The sequence below is a fragment of the Nycticebus coucang genome, chromosome 6, assembly GCF_027406575.1.
Source record: "Nycticebus coucang isolate mNycCou1 chromosome 6, mNycCou1.pri, whole genome shotgun sequence".
NCBI classification, from domain to species: Eukaryota; Metazoa; Chordata; class Mammalia; order Primates; family Lorisidae; genus Nycticebus; species Nycticebus coucang.
This window is the reverse complement of record NC_069785.1, coordinates 113181251-113200184: the sequence shown is the minus strand read 5'-3', so window position 1 is coordinate 113200184 and position 18934 is coordinate 113181251. Positions and strand designations below refer to the sequence as shown.

Genomic DNA, 18934 nt, shown 5'->3' with positions numbered 1-18934 from the left:
TCAACGCTGTTCTGATGCTTTAACTACTTTCCCCAAATCAGAAAATTAAAAGCCTCTACATCACATATATTCAGATCCATTCACTTCCGAGGACAAACTAGTTTATACAAGAAAGACTATATCTGACCTACAACTTAGTGGGAAGTCCAAAGAGTGAACTCACTTGATGCTCAGGGCTGCCACATGCCGCTGGGGCTCTGTCTCCATTGCTCTGCTCACCGGGACACACTGGTCTTATTCTCCCCGTCTCCAGAGGCAGCCCCCAGTTTGGCAGGAGAAAATGGCTTAGTGAATTTTTAGTAAATTCCCATTAGTAAGGAATTTCTCCCTCATGTCTGTGTGTTGCTCACAGGGAAAGAGTCTCATTTCCCTTCCTGAGGATTATACCCACACCAGGCCCATTTCTGCATTCAGGAGATGGGCGACAGTGGCTGCTTGATTTGGACCGTTCAACCATCTGCTGACGTCAGAGGTGGCAGGGCTCTACCCGCCACACACACAAACATGGCAAAACAGGCAGCCAAAACACCCAAATATGCATTTGTCACCTGCATTTCCTATTAGCACTATTCTGATGTTTTAGTAAAATCTCCCCCAATGTATGTGTGAGTCAGGATCCCTTCATCCCAGACGCAGAACATAACTCAAATGAGTTTATCAACCACAGGTCTTGTGATAGATTTACCCAGTGTTTACATACAGGGAGTAAAGTGCCTAAATTTCTTATTTGGGTCAAGAAAACCAGTCTAAGCTGCACAGATGGACTCAGCAGTGAACCTTCAGTCCACACCCTCTTGCATCTTTATGTTCTTTGAAAATATTCAAGACAGAGACGCCCTATATGAGAAACTAATTTTAAAAATCCTTCCAGCTTGTTACATACCAAATTCCTTTCCCACCTATTTTACTTTCCTCCCCATTACAGCATTTCATGTAGTTCTCATTCTCGTCATTCTATATCCGTCCTACCAGAGGTGACGGAGCAATGTGCTACAACAGAGCTTTAAAACGGTCTGAGTTTATCAGTGTCTACTCACTGAGTCCTTAAGCTAATCACAGGGCAGGTGCTGTGCTTGGCTCTGGGGATATAGAAGGTGGATGAAAAAGTCCTTTTCCTGTCAAGAAACCTGTCAAACCTGTCAAGAAGAGGTAACAGGCTTATAGGCAAGTGTCTGTAACAGCACCTGGGAAGGACCATACCAGAAGTAACAGCTAAGTCACATGCTCAGAGCTGTGTGCACTGGGAAGAGAGTTCTAACCACTGTGGAGACCGGGATGGAGAAATGTGGGACCAGTAGCTCAGTGACCAGCCAGGAGATCCAGGAGTCTGGGCAGGCCATGGTGACAGACTGATCTACAACTGAAGGCAGAAGCTGTGAGAACACAGAACCATGAGTAAGAGTCGCTACCAAAGAGGAATTGACAGAACCAGTAAAGACAAGAGTTGAAGGGCTGCGAAGCTGAGGAGTCATCACATTTCTCATGACTGTGAGAAGATGGTGTTGGTGCTGGCCCACGAGGATACCAGACGCAAAAGAGACGAGTAGGGACTTGGGCTGAGTTGGAGTTGTCTATAATACCCAGGCACAACGCCATCAACTCTCCTTCTTGGACTTAATGCTGACTTGCACCTGCTACTGAGTATTTCTTTTGTTTGTTCACAGGGTGGGACAGGAGGAAAGGAACGGACTAACGAGCTAGGATAAAATCATTTGTTTCGTGCCAAGACCAGATTTCTAACCACACTGTTTGCTTTTGAAGAATTTGACATTTATTTGTAACAAAAAAAGAGATCTGTCTTGTTTTGCTTTTTACTCAGTATCAGGAGCTGAGTGGGGTCTGGATATGCGGTACCTGCTGACGAGGACATTTGCAGAGGACTTAAGGGTTCTTTTGCACTCAGTAAGAAGCACTTTCATCTTAACAGCCTTGGATATCATTGGACATAATACAAACATTAATACTTTGCTTCATAGGAAATGTATTTATTTTTGATCATCTCAATTCAAAAATACTCATTGTTTCTTATGGATGGTCCATTATACTCTCTTTGCAAATATAACATACATCAAAATTATGAGGAATTTTAACAGCAACATAGAAACTTCTGTATAGTAAGCAAGACGGAATTTCTAACAATGACCCATGTGCTTCAGAACTTGCCAGTAAAACAAAGGAAGTATTTCTCCAAGGACAAGGTGTAGAAAACCATGGATAAAATGTAACAAAGCACATGCTGGAAACGGTGATCAAGAAAATAACCCACCATTACTCTGCTAATGGTCTAGATGGCACAGAGTGTGTCCCACGAGAGAGCTGAGCGCCGGCTTCTGTCTGGAGAATGAGCCTTTTGGGACTGGGACTCACGGTACCTAAGTGTCTGAAAGTCAACTGTTTTTCAACTTCCTGCCTATATAATAATGACCAGAGGTATGAAGAAGGCAGGCACAGGAAGCCCCTAGCTCTGATTTCTGAGGAGATGTAACACCAGCTCTTCATCCTCCGCTAAAGACAGGCCTGTGTCCAAAGGCGCTGACACGCCCCACTTGGCCTTCTTCCCGCTGTGACTGTCTGGTTCCGTGACTTCCAGGTTGCTGTTGCTCCTCTTCCTCACTCCCTGCTTCTTCTTGGTGTCACTGGTGGGAACAAAGCCAACGATTTACTTTATAAATAACTATAGTCAATAGGGTCACGTCAAGTATCTAAAATAGAAAAATCCTACCAGAAACATAGTTGGTCAACTGATAATATTTAAAAAGGAAAGAAACTACAACCACATCAGGATATCTGTATCGTAAGAAAACACTTCCCATCAGTGGGTGGGGAGAGCAGACATCACACACTGGGTGTGAGCAGAGTACTTCATTCACACCGTGCCATCCAACCTTCAGAATAATTCTAGGAAGCTAAGATAGACGTATTATCCACTGTTTGAGGACACTGAGCGGCTCCCTAGTAGTATGGGAGTCTGTGCTTGCCCCGCCACACCACACCACCTGTTATCTGTAGGCAGCAGTCGGTGAGCTAAGAGATATCAGGACACTAGGTGCTGCTTCTAATATCTGTTACGTTCAGTTGTGATAGAGAGATCATGAATAAAATAGAACCTGGAATGTGAAATTACAGATTTAAAATATCAAATAAATTTCCCCCACTTAAAAGTCTGTATCTAAAACATCTATAGTGTTAAGAAAGCAAACGCTTTTGCAGTATTCTGTACACACCCTAACACAGAACACAAAATACCTAACACAGAAATCACTTGCTATATTAAAAACAAAAGAAAAAGCAAAACAACATCCTCAAAGCGTTTTGAGGTATCATTGTGTTACACAATGACCCAATTACTGGATACGAGATTAAACAAAATAAAAGGTCCGTCTAGTGCAGCGTTTCTCAACCTGTGGGATGCGACCCACAGGAACTGTATTAAAGGGTCGCGGCATTAGGAAGGTTGAAAACCACTGGTCTAGTGGCAATGGCAGCCACCACCAAGGGTCAGGGCTTACTAGGGGCTGACACCGCACTACATGCTTTCCATAGATCACATCACTATCTGCACAAAAACCGTTGGATGAAGGAACATGAGCCTCATCCTACGATGAGGTTAAGAGAGGTGAAATGGCTGGACCCAGATGTCACACATGGGATTTGAACCCAGCCCTGAAGGCAGGCCTTGGAAAGCAGGAGTCGACTCACTCAACATTTGGATGACAGCGAGTGAAAGAATTAGCTGTGGAAGGAGCATTGGCAACAACATAGTCAGACTTTTAGCCAATCAACGAACATTTCTAGGCCTCAGTTTTCTTAAAGATGAAGATTATATAATTTATTTTGAACTATAAGAATTAAACAAAATGATAAACAAGAGCACATAGTAATGCTCAATACATAGTAGTTTACTTTCTGCTATAAACTACTGCCTTTCAAATTCTCATATTCACTATAAAAAAAAATCATAGAAATATTACTTTGTATTCCAAAAGAGAACAAAGTGCTCAAGTTCCAGTGGACTTGATTACTGGTTAGGAAGACAGCCTGGATATCAAAGTGAATATGCCTGATCAGCATGTCCATCTACAACCAGCTTCAAGAACAACTGTAAATAATTCCCCCTGTTTACCTCCAGAAGTACCCAATGCTCTGACTCAGCCATCCCCTGTCACCACTGGAGGAAAAGATAAGCTCGGGGCCACTGTGATTACCTAAAGCCACATTTTAAAAGGGTGCCTAGAGAGATAAACATGAAAGAGTTCCCTGAGATGGGAATGCAGTCAGCAAAGAATTAAAATAATTCTTAGGGAAGATGATGAGCGCCGCCGGGCGGGGCGGGCGCCGCTGGGCGCGAGTGTCCCGCTGCACCTCCTTCAGCGCGAGCCACCGGCTGTACAGTAAACATCTGGGTGATGAAGAAAATTTGAAATTATTTGGAAAATGCAGCAATCCAAACGGCCATGGACACAATTACAAAGTTGTGGTGACAGTACATGGAGAGATTGATCCTGTTACAGGAATGGTTATAAATTTGACCGACCTCAAAAAATATATGGAGGAAGCAATTATGAAGCCTCTTGATCATAAGAATCTGGATTTGGATGTGCCTTACTTTGCAGATGTTGTAAGCACAACTGAAAATGTAGCTGTGTGTATCTGGGAGAACCTCCAGAGAGTACTTCCTGTGGGAGTGCTTTATAAAGTAAAAGTGTATGAAACTGACAATAATATAGTGGTCTACAAAGGGGAATAGGTCTTAGGATTTGACACTGAGAAAGACCAATTCAATTTCTTTCCATATTACAAAGAGCCTGTTATACCTTTACTTTGTGCTCCAGAGTGCCTGATTTACTGAAATTCAAGACCTGTTAAATCTATTTTAAACAAAACTTTTAATATATCTTGAATATCATTTAGAGAGTCTCTTATATGTAGATTGAAAATCACTTCATTTTTGTGAACTGTTTTAATCGGAATCATTTGAAAGCAAAAGAAATCTAGTTGTTTTTTCTGTTATTCATTTTTTTGTGTGTAATATAAATGGTAAAAATGTTTTATAACTTAGAGTGGGCAAATCTTATAAAAAATAAAATTCAGGTGACCACGGGAAAAAAAAAAAAATAAAAAAATAAAATAATTCTTAGTGAAAGGCACCTTAAAAAAGAAAAACAGTAGTAAGAGTCCTAATCAGCTTAGGAGTGTGGCCAGTCCTGTGCCAACTCCACTGGGCTATGGTGCCAGGACTGATTTGCTACAAGGGAAGACTGACGTTGGCCCAGCCTGTACATCATGTGATCTCAGAGCAGCTCGCCCAAAAGGCCACATCAGTGGGCTCTACTAATACTGTCAGTGTGCTCCTGCACATGACCTGCCCTGCAGGAAATAGGTGGACCAGGTAGCACATGATGGGAAATTTACATAGCCCCAATGTTTTCACAATTAGCAGCTTTGCTACTTTGAGGATCACTTCAAATTCTACACACGCATTTTATACTATTTTCCATAGCTAATAAGTAGCAATCTGTAAAACAAATTAATTATTAAATAGTATAGGTAGTTTACAGGTAATTTACCAAAAAGGAAATAGTGTAATGAATCTAGAAAATGAGTAAGGAGAAAGCAAAATATGGTCACAGTCTGGTCTCTTGAGAAAAGACATCTTCCAAATAGTGCAGTACTGGAAGGCTGTTTTACTTATATCCTGACTCATCAGGCCGAGGGGTTCCGACCTCACGCAGCCAACATTCACTGGAAGGTTACTGGATCCAACTAAGAATAAGAACTTCTCTGTTAACAGTTTAATGGATGTGACAGAGAATTCTAGGTTCTGGATTCTTATTTTCTGCAGCTGGGGGGGCTCTTAGACATTTCAATTGCGATTTCTCTAAGGTGCCTCACAGCAGCACATCATGGGTGCAGCTTGCCAAACAGATAGAGGAACAACTGGAAGAATGAAAACGCAATATAGGCCAGAAGCAGGGCACGCCTGGAGTGCCTTTCAAGTAATAGATGTTCTCCATGAAACCAAAGGAAGGAAGAAGGAGGTCTGTGAGATGACGGACAAGGAAGGAGCGGCCCACAAACCGGGCAGTCTGAGCTGAGCTCTGCACACACCTTCTCATCAGCACAGACCGGGCAGTCCGAGCTGAGCTCTGCATGCACCTTCTCAGCAGTGCTTCTGTGGGACCTAAGGTGTTAAACTCGTTCCACATTTTTCGAATGTTTAAGGCCAAGTGTCAAAAACAACCATACCACTGCTCAGCATTAATAGAGCATGCACAACATACTGGTCAATAAACCACTTCTTAAAAAGCAAAAGCATGGCTCAACTGAGAGCACTGAAAGCCCTATTACTACCATAAAAATAAAACAAGGAAGGCCAGCTGCAGTGGTTCTGGTAATCCTAATATTCTTGGAGCCCCAGGCAGGAGGATGGCTTGAGGTCACTGGTTCAAGACCAGCCTGAGCAAGATCCCATCTCTACAATAAAAGAAAAATTAGCCAGGTACAGGAACACACCTGTAGTCCCAGCTACTCAGGAGGCTGAGGCAGGAGATTACTTGAACCCAGGAGTCTGAAGTTGCACTGGGCTATCAAGATGCCACTGCACTCTAGCACAGGTAACAGAGGGACAGTCACTACCAAAATGAAAGTAATTAAATAAATAAATAAATCAAAAATAAATAATTCAGAGCTATTAATCTTTCAATAATCCAAATAATAAAAGAGACTTAACTACTAAAGTCTGGTGTGCCATTTGATCACATAACAAAGTGCAAAAAAAAAATTATATGTAATCTAGACAGGAAAATTTTACTCCAACAATTCTGAAATTTTAGTTAAAAATGAATACACAAAAGCTTGCTATGATACCTCAAGTAAGACAATTTGTTCATTGCTACTAAGAAAGAACATTGGACAACCTTATGCTGAATGACAATTGGGTTCAGGAAGAAATAAAAGAGGAATTTGCTTATTTCCTCAAACATAACATGAGGACACAAGTTACCAAAACTGCTAGGACACAGCAAAAGCAGGCCTGGGAGGAAAACAAATAGCGCTAGAGGCCTACCTTAGAAAAACAAAGAGAGCACATCAGCACACTCACAACCATCTGATGGAATTGGAAAAAGAAGAACAACCTAAACCTAAACCCAGCAGAAGACAAGAAATAGCCAAAATTAGGTCAGAGATTAATGAAATTGAAAACAAAAAAATCATTCAGAAAATTAATGAAACAAAAAGTTGTTTTTTCAAAAAAGTAAATAAGATAAACCTTTGTCCAGACTAACTAGAAACAGAAAAGTAAATCTCAAGTAACCTCAATCAGGAATGATAAACAGGAAATAACAACAGATGCCACAGAGATACAAGAGATTACCTCTGCATACTACAAGAAACTCAATGTCCAGAAATTTGACAATGTGGGGGTAATAGAACAATACTTGGAATCACACTCTCCCTAGACTTCATCAAGAAGAAATAGATCTTCTGTACAGAACAATTTCAAGCACTGAGATCAAAGAAGCAATGAACAAATCTCCCAACAAAAAAATGCCCAGGTCCAGACAGCTTCTCACAAAGAAGAGCTTATTCCCATACTGCAAAAATTATTCCAAAAACTGAGGAAGGAATCTTCCCCAACACATTCTATGAAGCAAGCATCACCCTGATACAAAAACCAGGAAAAGATCCAACTAAAAAGGAGAACTACAGACCAATTTCACTAATGAGTATAGATGCAAAAATTCTCAATAAAAACCTAGCCAATAGGTTACAGCTTATCATTAAAAAGTCATACATCACGATCAAGTAGGATTCATCCCAGGGACACAAGGCTGATTTAACATACACAAATCCATAATATTATTCACCATATCAACAGAAGCAAAAACAAACACCGTATGATCCTCTCAATAGATGCAGAAAAAAGTGTTCAATAAAATTCAACATCCTTTTCTAATTAGAACTCTGAAGAATACAGGCAATGGCAGAGCATTTCTTAATCTGACTGAAGCCATCTACGACAAACCCACAGCTAATATTATAGTGAATGGAGTAAAACTGAAAGCTTTTCCTTAGAAACTGAAATCAGACAAGGTTGTCTTCCATCACCATCACTATTCAACAGAGTGCTAGACATTCTAGCCAATACAATTAGGCAAGAGAATGAAATAAAGGGCATCGAAATGGGGGCAGAGGAAGAGAAACTCTACCTCTTTGTTGATGATATGATCTTATACTTACAAACCCCAAAGTCTCAACCACAAGACTCCTGGAAGTGATCAAAGAATACAGTAATGTCTCAGGTATAAAATCAACATTCACAAATCAGTAGCTTTTGTATAAGCCAATAGCAGCCAAGATGAGAAGGTAATCAAGGATACACTACCCTTCTCCGTAGCTTCAAAGAAAATGAAATACCTAGGAATACACCTCACAAAAGAGGTGAAGGATCTCTATAAACAAAACTATGAACCCCTAAGAAAAGAAATAGCAGAGGGTATTAACAAATGGAAGGGACGGCGCCTGTGGCTCAGTCGGTAAGGCGCCAGCCCCATATACCGAGGGTGGTGGATTCAAACCCAGCCCCGGCCAAACTGCAACCAAAAAATAGCCGGGCATTGTGGCGAGTGCCTGTAGTCCCAGCTGCTTGGGAGGCTGAGGCAGGAGAATCGCTTAAGCCCAGGAGTTGGAGGTTGCTGTGAGCTGTGTGAGGCCACGGCACTCTACCAAGGGCCATAAAGTGAGACTCTGTCTCTACAAAAAAAAAAAAAAAAAAAAATGGAAGAACATACCATGCTCATGGTTGGGAAGGATCAACATCATTAAAATGTATATACTTCCCAAAGCAATCTACAGATTCAATGCCATCTCTATAAAAATACCAACATCATACTTTTAAGACTTGGAAAAAATAATTCTTCATTTTGTATGGAATCAGAAAAAATCCCATATACTCAAGGCAATTCTTAGTAGTAAAAACAAAGCCAGAGGCATCAGCCTACCAGACTTTAGGCTGTACTACAAGGCCATAGTGATCAAAACAGCATGGTACTGGCAAAAAATAGAGATATAGACATCTTGAACAGAATAGAAAACCAGGAGATAAAACCCTCATCTTACAGCCACCTCATCTTTGATAAACCAAACAAGAACACACACTGGGGAAAAGAATCCCTATTCAATAAATAGTGCTGGGAGAACTGGATATCCACATGTAAAAGACTGAAACTGGACCTGCACCTTTCTCCACTCACTAAAATTGATTCAAGATGGATAAAAGACCTAAATATAAGGCATGAAACAATAAAAAATCCTTGAAGAAAGTGTGGGGAAAATACCTGACATTATCAGACTGGGAAAAGACTTTATGAGGAAGACTTCCATGGCAATTGCAACAACAACAAAAATAACAAATGGGACTTAAGGAAACTGAAAAGCTTCTATACAGCTAAAGAGACAACAACCAAAGCAAAGAGACAACTTACACATTGGGAAAGGATATTTGCATGTTTGAATTGGACAAAAGCCTGATAACTAGAGAATTCAAATTAATCAAAATAAAAAGACCCAACAATCCCTTGTATCAGTGGGCAAGAGAGATGAACAGAACCTTCTCTAAAGAAGACAGATGAATGGCTAACAAACATATGAAAAAATGCTCATTGTCCCTAATTATTAGAGAAATACAAATCAAAACCACCCTGAGATACCATCTAACCCCAGTGAGAATGACGTACATAACAAAATCTCAAAACTGCAGACTCAAAATCTCAGCGTCTGCGTGGATGTGGAAGAAAGGAACACTTTTACACTGCTGGTGGGACTGCAAACTAACTCAACCTTTTTGGAAGGAAGCATGGTGACTCCTCCTCAAAGAACTCAAACTAGAACTCTGATTTGATCCTACAAACACATTCCTGGGCATCTACCCAGAAGGAACAAAATCCTTTTACCACAAGGACACTTGCACTAGACTGTTTACTGCAGCTCAATTTACAATTGCCAAAATATGGAAACAGCCTAAGTGCCCACCAACCCAGGAATGGATTAATAAGCTGTGGTATATGTATACCATGGAACACTATTTAGCCATTAAAAAAAAATGGAGACTTTACATTCTTTGTATTAACCTGGATGGAAGTGGAAGACATTATTCTTAGTAAAGCTTCACAAGAATGGAGAACCAAGAATCATATGTACTCAATTCTGATATGAGGACAATTAATGACCTAGCACATGGTGGGGTACGGGGACAGCAGAAGAGGGAAGGAGTGGGGGGTCCCGGGTGTGGTACAACTTTTGGGGGTTGGACACAATTATAAGAGGGTCTTTATCTATCAAATGCAATCAATGTAACCTGGTTGTTTGTACCCTCAATGAATCCCCAACAACAACAAAAAGAAAACGACACTGGGATGCAAATTTAATTTTAAAATCTTAATCAATTTGCAACTGAGTTTTAAACGAAATATAACTTTCTAAATTCTCTGAACTCAAACATCAAAATTCTCGTAGAAATTAAACTGATATTTCAATAGGATTGATTACCTGTTTTTAGCACCTTTTTCTCATACAGTTACCTAGTCACCCAGAATGTAGTCTATTAAGTTCAGGAGAAAAACAAAGGGAGGAAATCCTAGAGTTAGCATGCTTGGGTCAGCCCTGGTCCCTCACTGCTCAAGCAGTGACTCTTACACAGGACATCAGTGGACACTCTGTGTGTTCCCCACGGTCCCCCAATGTGAATGTGGAATCTTCCTCTTGGGTCTTCCCCTGCCCTCCAAAACCCATCTCCAATTCCTCATCTTGATGAAAGGTATCAATCTACATAGTAAAAGTTCTCTTTCTTCTGAATTCTCAAAGCTCTAAGTATTAGCCATTTTGCATCTAACATGCTACTTCCTGATGCTAAAGTTACTTCTCATCTGCAGGCATGGGAGAATTCACTCCCAATTGGAATGTAAATTCCTAAGTTAGTGCCACCTTTCTAGAGAACAATTTGGCAGTGCATTCAAAAGTCTTTCAAGTATGTGTGCCCAGCAATTTCTCTTTGGGAGAATTATTTATCCCAAGGAAATAATTAGGGATGTATACAAAGATTTATAAATAAGAATATTCAAGGTATAGCTATTTTTAATTTCCTATTACAAATGTTGCAAGTATTTCTTTCTTTTTTTTTTTTATTAACAAGGAACTGAGTTAACTGGTAACAAGTATTTCTTTATGGATGATGAAAACAATTCTAAAATCAATACAGAAAAAGTCCATTTATGTTTTAGGAAGTATATATGTATGTTTGTGCACAAAAAGACTTAAGAGTTTTTTTTTTTTTTTTTTTTTTTGTGGTTTTTGGCCAGGGCTGGGCTTGAACCCACCACCTCTGGCATATGGGACAGGCGCCCTACCACGTTGAGCCACAGGCACGGCCCTTAAGAGTTTTTTTTTTAAATGCTCTTTTTGCTTATATATCTTCTTATTTTTCTGTACTGAGCCTGTAATACTCTTCGTGATAATACAAAACTAAAATTAAATTAAGTTTGAAGTTCCAGGAGGCGAGGTATATGCCAATTATTCTTTGTAATTCCACAAAGGTCAGAAGCATACAGAGCTGGTGTGCTACATGTTCTTTGTTGCTGTTGACGACTCCATCTCCAGTTTCCGGTCCCCTGAACCATAGAAATATTGGGAAAGGTGAAACTTCTGACCTCAGAAATATGGGTCATGCATTATTTCAAAAATTTTTTTTAATTATTTGCTAAAGATTAATTGTGGGATTTCTTTGCTTTTGACTAAAATTACATTAACTGAGCTAACTGAACACTTGCTACCTCAGAAGCCTGGATGGACTGGAAATGTTATATCTTTGTAATAAGATAAATGTGAAACACTATGTATTAATTTTCTTGAGATAAAAATCTTTCAAAATATGAAACTATTAGGGTTGAAACCAGTTCTGAGATGATGATAATGTTTGAAGTCATCATTTCCAGAACGGTGTTCCATGGACCATACGGATAAATATGTGAATTTCTGATAATTTTACTTTTCATTTTTACATATTAGGCTTCCACTCAATAGTGGTTCCATGCCTACCAGCCTCCTAAGAAAATAGAGAAAAAAAAAAAATTTTTTTTTTATTTGTGGTTTTTGGCCGGGGCTGGGTTTGAACCTGCCACCTCCAGCATATGGGACCGGCGCCCTACTCCTTGAGCCATAGGCGCCGCAATAGAGAAAAAATTTTTAAGAATAGTCATTTTAAATCAGAGTTCTTGTTGAAATATCTCCTGCATAACATCTCTCTTTCTAGACAGTCTTATGTATGCTTAGAGGAACAGTCTTCATAAAGCACAGTTTTGTTAGTCTTCATAAAAATTTCACTGACTGTCAAGAAAGACTATTTTGGAGTCAGGCACAGTGGCTCACGCCTATGATCCTAGCACTCTGAGAGGGCGAGATGGGTGGATTGCTTGAGCTCAGGAGTTCGAGACCAGCCTGAGTAAGAGTGAAACCCTGTCTCTAACAAAAGTAGAAAAAAAAAAATAGCTGGACACTGTGGTGGGTATTCCAGCTACTCAGGAGGCTGAGGCAAGATGATCACTTTAGCCCCAAAAGTTTGAGGTTGATGAGAGCTATGATGCCACTGCACTCTACCCTGGGCCACACAGCAAGACTGTTTCAGAAAATAAATAAATAAATAAATAAAAAAGACAAAGATTGTTTTTTATAACTCCAATTATACAATCTTTATATTTGCCATGATCTGGCATAAGTCTGTCTCTGTAACCTACTGTCCCCCTTTGGGGAGCTATCTATTCTTTGAACATGCTCTAGGTTCTCAATTGCTTGTCTCCATTTAAAATTCCCTGTTCTATTTTTCAACTATCTGAATCCTCTTTATCTTTCCAAGCCCAAGTTAAACGCTGCCTCCTCCTCAGATTCCACCTTACGCAGGGTCTGCACCTGTCCTGTGACACTCATTCTGAATGCTATTACAGCAATTTTAAATAGATTTCTTCCTTGTTCCTAGTAAACTGGTAGCTTTTTGAGGTCTGGGGCTGTTTGTCATCTTTGTCTCTGAACATAATTTGAATACGGAAGTGGTACTATAAAGGTCCACCCATCTAAATGGTAGAAATAATGACCACTGGGATTGTTTGAAATCCAGAGGATTACTGCTACTACAATGAACAAGGCAACATTTCAATGGATCTTACTTCTAATTTGACTTCCAGCAGTTTACAGAGGAGATGGAGTTGTGTGGGAACGTCCACCCCCGGAACACTCAGTTCAGTCTGTGGGTGCACAGGCTCCTGTCTGCTGACTAATCCTGTTTTTAATATCACAAGTTCCGGTGTTCTAAATTTTGGCTCTGCATGCTTTTCAAAATTATATAAGTGGTCAAATTATGGTTATGCCCAATAACTTTTTCTTCAACACATGACTTCTGCTGAGTCAACACCCAGTTAATGGACAGTTAAAATTTTACCATTACTGTAGTAGGCTCCCTATGAGATGTAATCAGCAATCATCTAAATTTTAAGTACTTAGTTGACTATAATCCTGAATGTACCCTCCCTGCCCACGACTTAAATTTGAGTTTTCCAGGTTCCATCGTTGAGCCTCCACTAGTCTCACTGTACATATTCACTCTGAGCACTCTCATGTAGTTCAATACTTCAACTATCTCCCCAAATACCAACAACTCAAAAATATTCTTCTTTAACCTAGATTTCTTTCCTGACCACTAGATCAGCATACTGAGCCCGCTAGATATTTCTGCCTGTGCCTCAAACTAAACCTGTCCCTAATTATGTGTCTTCCCAAAATCTTTCTTCTTCCTCTATTTTCCTTTTGAGTGAACAGCGCTAACCCCCAACTAGTCGTCCTTGAGCCACTTTCTCTTTCACGGCCTTGATTTAACTGACGGTCTCTTCCTTCATCTCTCTCAAATCCAGCCAACTTTGCTCAGGGCCCCTGGATCTGTGGCTTCTTTATTCACACCCCTCCTTCATCTGATAGCTCTGGGACGGCTTCCCTGACTACCCACCTCTGGGTTAAACCCTCGTGGGATTCCCCTCACGTCGTACACACACCTCCACTTTGCCACCTGAAATGTAGTGTGGCAACTGTTTATTTACTCACCTGCCTCCTCCATCAGATTACAGGTTCCCTGAGGACTAAAATTTTGTCTCTTACTTCTTTGTAGCCACATTGCCTTGGTATCTAGGGGCTCAATAAATGTTTCTTAAATAAATGAATAAACTCACTGGGCTGAGCTTCTATACTCCTAAGTAGACTTAGTCTTATAACTGGCCCACTCTATGTCAGTTAGGGTCAGACAGAACGATCCCTACCTAAAACGACATTCTTAACTTTGCTGCACAGATAGCATATATGTAGACTTTTAAATCTGTGCTGTATATTCCTAACAGTGTATCATTAATTCCAAAGAAATTCAGGAGATCAAATCCTCAATAAAAATTAAAACATTAAGGGGCGGCGCCTGTGGCTCAGTGAGTGGGGTGCTGGCCCCATATGCCAAGGGTGGCAGGTTCAAACCCGGCCCCAGCCAAACTGCAACAACAAAAAAATAGGCGGGTGTTGCAGCAGACACTTGTAGTCCCAGCCACTTGGGAGGCTGAGGCCAGAGAATCACCTAAGCCCCAGAGCTGGAGGCTGCTGTGAGCTGATATCACGGCACTCTACTGAGGGTGACAAAATGAAATTCTGTCTCTAAAAAAAAAAAAATTAAAACATTAATGGCAAAAGGAAAATAATACTATTAAAAAGAAGTACCCAATGACAATCCCATTACTAGGATCTACTCAGAAGAAAAAAAATCCTTTTATCATAAGCACATTTGCATTAGACTGTTTACTACAGTTTAATTTACAATCACCAAATTGTGGAAACAACCTAAATGGCCACTAATCCAGGAATGAATTAACAAGCTGTGGTGTATGTACACCATGGAATACTATTCAGCCACTAAAAAAAAAAGAAGATGACTTTGCATCTTTTGTATTAACCTGGATGGAGGGGGAACACATTCTTCTTAGTAAAGCGTCACAAGAATGGAGAAACAAGAATCTAATGTACTCAATTCTGATATGACAACAACTGAAGACCTAGTACATGGTATGGGGGAGGGAACAGGGGAACAGAGAGAGGAAAGGAGGGAGGGGGAGTGGGGATTCACAGTGTGCCACACACCTTTTGGGGGAGGGACTTTACCTAACAAATGCAATCAGTGTAACCTGGTTCTTTGTACCCTCAATGAATCTCCAACAATAAAAAAAAAAAAAAGAATGAGGCAATACTTTCAACACTATAAAAGAACATACCTTGGCATGTTACTTCAACGAAAGTTAGCAATTTTCGTTTTCTTTGCAACGGATGCCAAACCACTGTCCTTTTACGAAACTTTAACGCTCAATGAAGTATTGACAGAGACACTCTCTTTTGACCAAAAATTTGGGCCTGACTCTGCTGAATCCTCTTTCTGACTGGGCTTTCTCTTTAATCCAGTGGCTCTTTCCCACTTAGTCCAATTTTAGCAAGAATCCTGCTGAGTCAGTTTAATGAAAATCTCTCACCCTGACACCTCATCAAATGCCTTCTCCTCTACCCTGAGAATCTCTTCACCAGAGCCTGTCCTCAATAATAAGCCTGTCAAGTCCATTTAGCCAAAATCCCCCTTAGCCTTGAAGTTTCCTCTTAGCAATTTCCCACAATAACCCCTTACCCTTAAATCTCTGTATCTCTCATTTCTCTCAGTTGTATGTGGAGTTGAGTCCAGTCATTTCCCCCACCTACAAAACCCCATTGTATTCGATTAACTCTCCTTGACTATTCTTTAGTTAAGCATCACGGATAATTTTTTCTTCAACAGCATGAAGACCAGTCAACAAATTACCATGTTCTATGACACCTAAAATCACAGTGGAAATGTTGTTTTCCCCCCATTACAGTGGATTTTAGCCACCGCCAGGTACAGTATCTGAGCAGAGCAAAGTAAGTGCAAACCATACTTGCCAAACACTACAGAGAGTTGGAACTGAAATTGCCTCATGTTTGTCACAAGAGGCATCCAATGCTGATGAAAAAACAAAGCAAAAAAAGCAAATTCCCAACTTCTCAAGACAGGAAAAAAGTGATTCTCATTCTCATTATTTTTTTTTTTTAAACATGAGATCTCACCATGTCGCGTAGGCTGGCCCAAACTCCTGGGCTCAAGCAATCCTCTCCCCTCAGCCTCCGGAATAGTAAAGAGTTGGGACTATACACGTGAGCCACCACACCCGGCCTGGTTCCCATTTCAACCCAGGAGAGAAGGTACATTTTGCAAAGTACATAAACTTTCAACAAGACTCTAAAATGGATTTACCACTCACATGAGGGGGAAAAAAAGGAATTAGTCATTCTTAATAGTTGGTCAGCAAACTGCACCTGTGGGCCAAATTTCACACTGTGCCTGTTGTACATGTAAAGTTTTGCTGGGACACAGCGACATCCACTTGTTTACATATTGTCTATGGCTGTAGAACCACTAAAATGCCAGGGTTACCATCTGGCCCATAGCAGAAAAAAAGGAAGACCCCACCACCATCTTTTCTTTTCTTTAAAAGAGGGGCTAGTTGTAAAAGACCCCTGGGCTGTAGCTCTAGTGGCTTTTACTGGCTCACTAAAAACAGGCCCTGTCATACTAACCTCAAAGCACTGAGAGGATTACTGGGCTCTGAGAGTAAGAAAATAGGTGTTTCTGGGCTTCACATAATAACTCTGCAGATAAAATGAAAAGTGAATCCAAGTAAAATTAGGGGAACCGTAACTCGGTGAGTAAAAAGGATCTTTAGTTTCCTAAAGATCCGCTGCCAAAGGTATTTTACAGCCATCTAGTCCATCATGGGTCCTTCTGTAACTCTCTATTTAGTTCAACACAGTATATTTGGAAGATGCTACAACCATAAAAGATCTTTTTTATCTTTACATGTAACTTCTCTAGAATGTACACACTTCATCATGTAAAGAATATCCCCTCTCCCTGTTTAACGTTGAAATGCTACCTTTTGCCATGTATAATGTACCTTTTTGTCCAAATTTGAGGGGAATATAAGGATGCACATTACATCTGGTTAGTACAGCTCTGGAGCAGGAGGCCAAGCAGGCCTTCTGGGGCCACCATGCCCTCCCGTCTGTGCTTAGTGGGTGCACGGGGTTCCAGGATGAGAGGATCTGGGATCTGGTGAGAGTGGGCCAGAGTGGCCTCCTCTGACTGCCATCAGGGGTTGGGGCAGTGGTGATCAGGGCAATCAGGGGATGGAGCGATGGTGGGGGCAGGTATCAGAGCCTCCTGCCCAGCAGCCACATACATGGCCATCTTGGGGAGAGGGGAGGGCTCCCAGCAGAGAGGGAAGGGGCAGCCCTCATGGAGCAGGTGGCTATGGGTGGGCGGTGTGATCTGCGTGCTTGCAGGGGAGAGTCAGCCCTCCTCAGATGTGTCTCTCTCTCTGAGACCCAGCCACTTTCTCAAGTGGTATTATCCTGAAAGCTTAGGCCAAGAACATGAGTGCACACTGTACACAGGAGCACATTTTACATGGCAAAATACGGGAAGTTGCTTTTAAACATTGGTAACCTAACAGTGATTTAACTACTGTTACTAGGTGCTGTCTTCACACAAATTCTGGTACAGAGGAATAAAAGAGGCATCAGGTTCGATCAGACCTGATCTGATCCTTAAGACTTGCCTGAAATCCATGAAAACGGCTTCATTTCATGGAGTGTCAATTTTCTAATTTGTAAAATGTGATTAATATCTACCTCATGGAAAGAGTAAATAAGTAATACACGCACAGCAAACCATTATAAATGTTAATTATAGCTTCTGCGACTCCCCCTGCTGGCACTCTGCAGTTAATGTTAATGGAACTGCACTGGCCTTTACCAGGTAAAGAAAAAGGCTTTTAACTTAAGATGTCCTGTGTACCAAAAGCTTTTAAGTCTGTTAAGGTAGAAAATACCTTTTCACTAAAACAAAGAAAAGATGACATCTGGGCTAGTACCTAAAACTGAACAAGAGTAACAAAGAAACCTAAACATCTCACTGCAGGCGTGGGCTGCTGAACCTCACAACAGTAATGTGGGAGCTGGGGCAGCAGGCAGGGTCCTGGGCAGGCTGGGACTCAGGCAGGCTCAGCGTCCACAACAGATGTTCTAGGAGGGGCGAGGTCCTGGGTCCCCATTAACTGGCCATTCTCAGCAATCAACAACAGTCTTTGATGCTTTTACCAAGTGTGTCAATAGCCTCTGTCTCAGGTAAGAGCCTTAGCTTTGAGAGGATGGGAAGGCAGTTCCTCAAAGGGCTGCCTTTGTTTGTAAGGCAGAGCTTTCTGAAGCTAGAATTTCATATTTGGTAGAATAAGATTTAATCCCGTACATAACCAAAATCTGAAAAGCCAAGCCATATTACTGCCATGGTCTACTGCACTTTAAAAGTTAAAAACAGCTTTCTTTAAACCATAAAAATTCTTGTAGAATGGCTAAAATCTAAAACCAAAGATGCTGGGGGAACTGTGGAGCAAAAAGAGCCCTCATCGAGGGCGGGCAGGAAGACAAAATGACATAACCACTTGGGAAGACAGTTTGGCAGTTTGTTATAAAACTAAATATATTTTTACCATGTGGTCCAGCAGTCATGCCCTTTGGTATTTACCCAAAGGAGCTAAAAACTTGTTACCACACAAAAACTTGCACATGAATATTCACAACAGCTTTATTCATAATTGCCAAAACTTGAAAGCGACCAAGATGTCTTTCAACAGATAAGCAAACCGTGACATTTCCACACAATGAAATATTATTCAGCAATAAAAAGAAATGAGCTATCAAGGCACAAAAAGATACGGAGGAACCTTGAAAACATACTGCTTAA

The 18934-nt window shown here is 40.8% G+C and overlaps 2 protein-coding genes across 2 annotated transcripts in view; one reads left to right on the top strand and one right to left on the bottom strand.

The window, feature by feature from the left end:
- Window positions 1-1752: 1752 nt before the first annotated feature.
- The window catches only part of DDX10 (DEAD-box helicase 10), a 352575-nt gene continuing 335393 nt past the window's right edge, over window positions 1753-18934 (bottom strand). Inside the window, exon 18 of the mRNA XM_053594940.1 lies at window positions 1753-2636. Coding sequence (XP_053450915.1) covers window positions 2459-2636 — 178 coding nt within the window. The 3' untranslated portion in view covers window positions 1753-2458. The remainder of the gene's footprint in view (window positions 2637-18934) is intronic.
- LOC128588242 (6-pyruvoyl tetrahydrobiopterin synthase) lies at window positions 4308-5101 on the top strand. The gene has a single exon (XM_053594941.1). It carries the CDS (start codon window positions 4310-4312, stop codon window positions 4745-4747), a length of 438 nt encoding a protein of 145 aa, XP_053450916.1. The 5' UTR covers window positions 4308-4309; the 3' UTR covers window positions 4748-5101.

Coding starts and splice junctions, on each gene's coding strand:
- LOC128588242 (XM_053594941.1), top strand. CDS start 4,310: ATGAGCGCCGCCGGGCGGGGCGGGCGCCGCTGGGCGCGAGTGTCCCGC.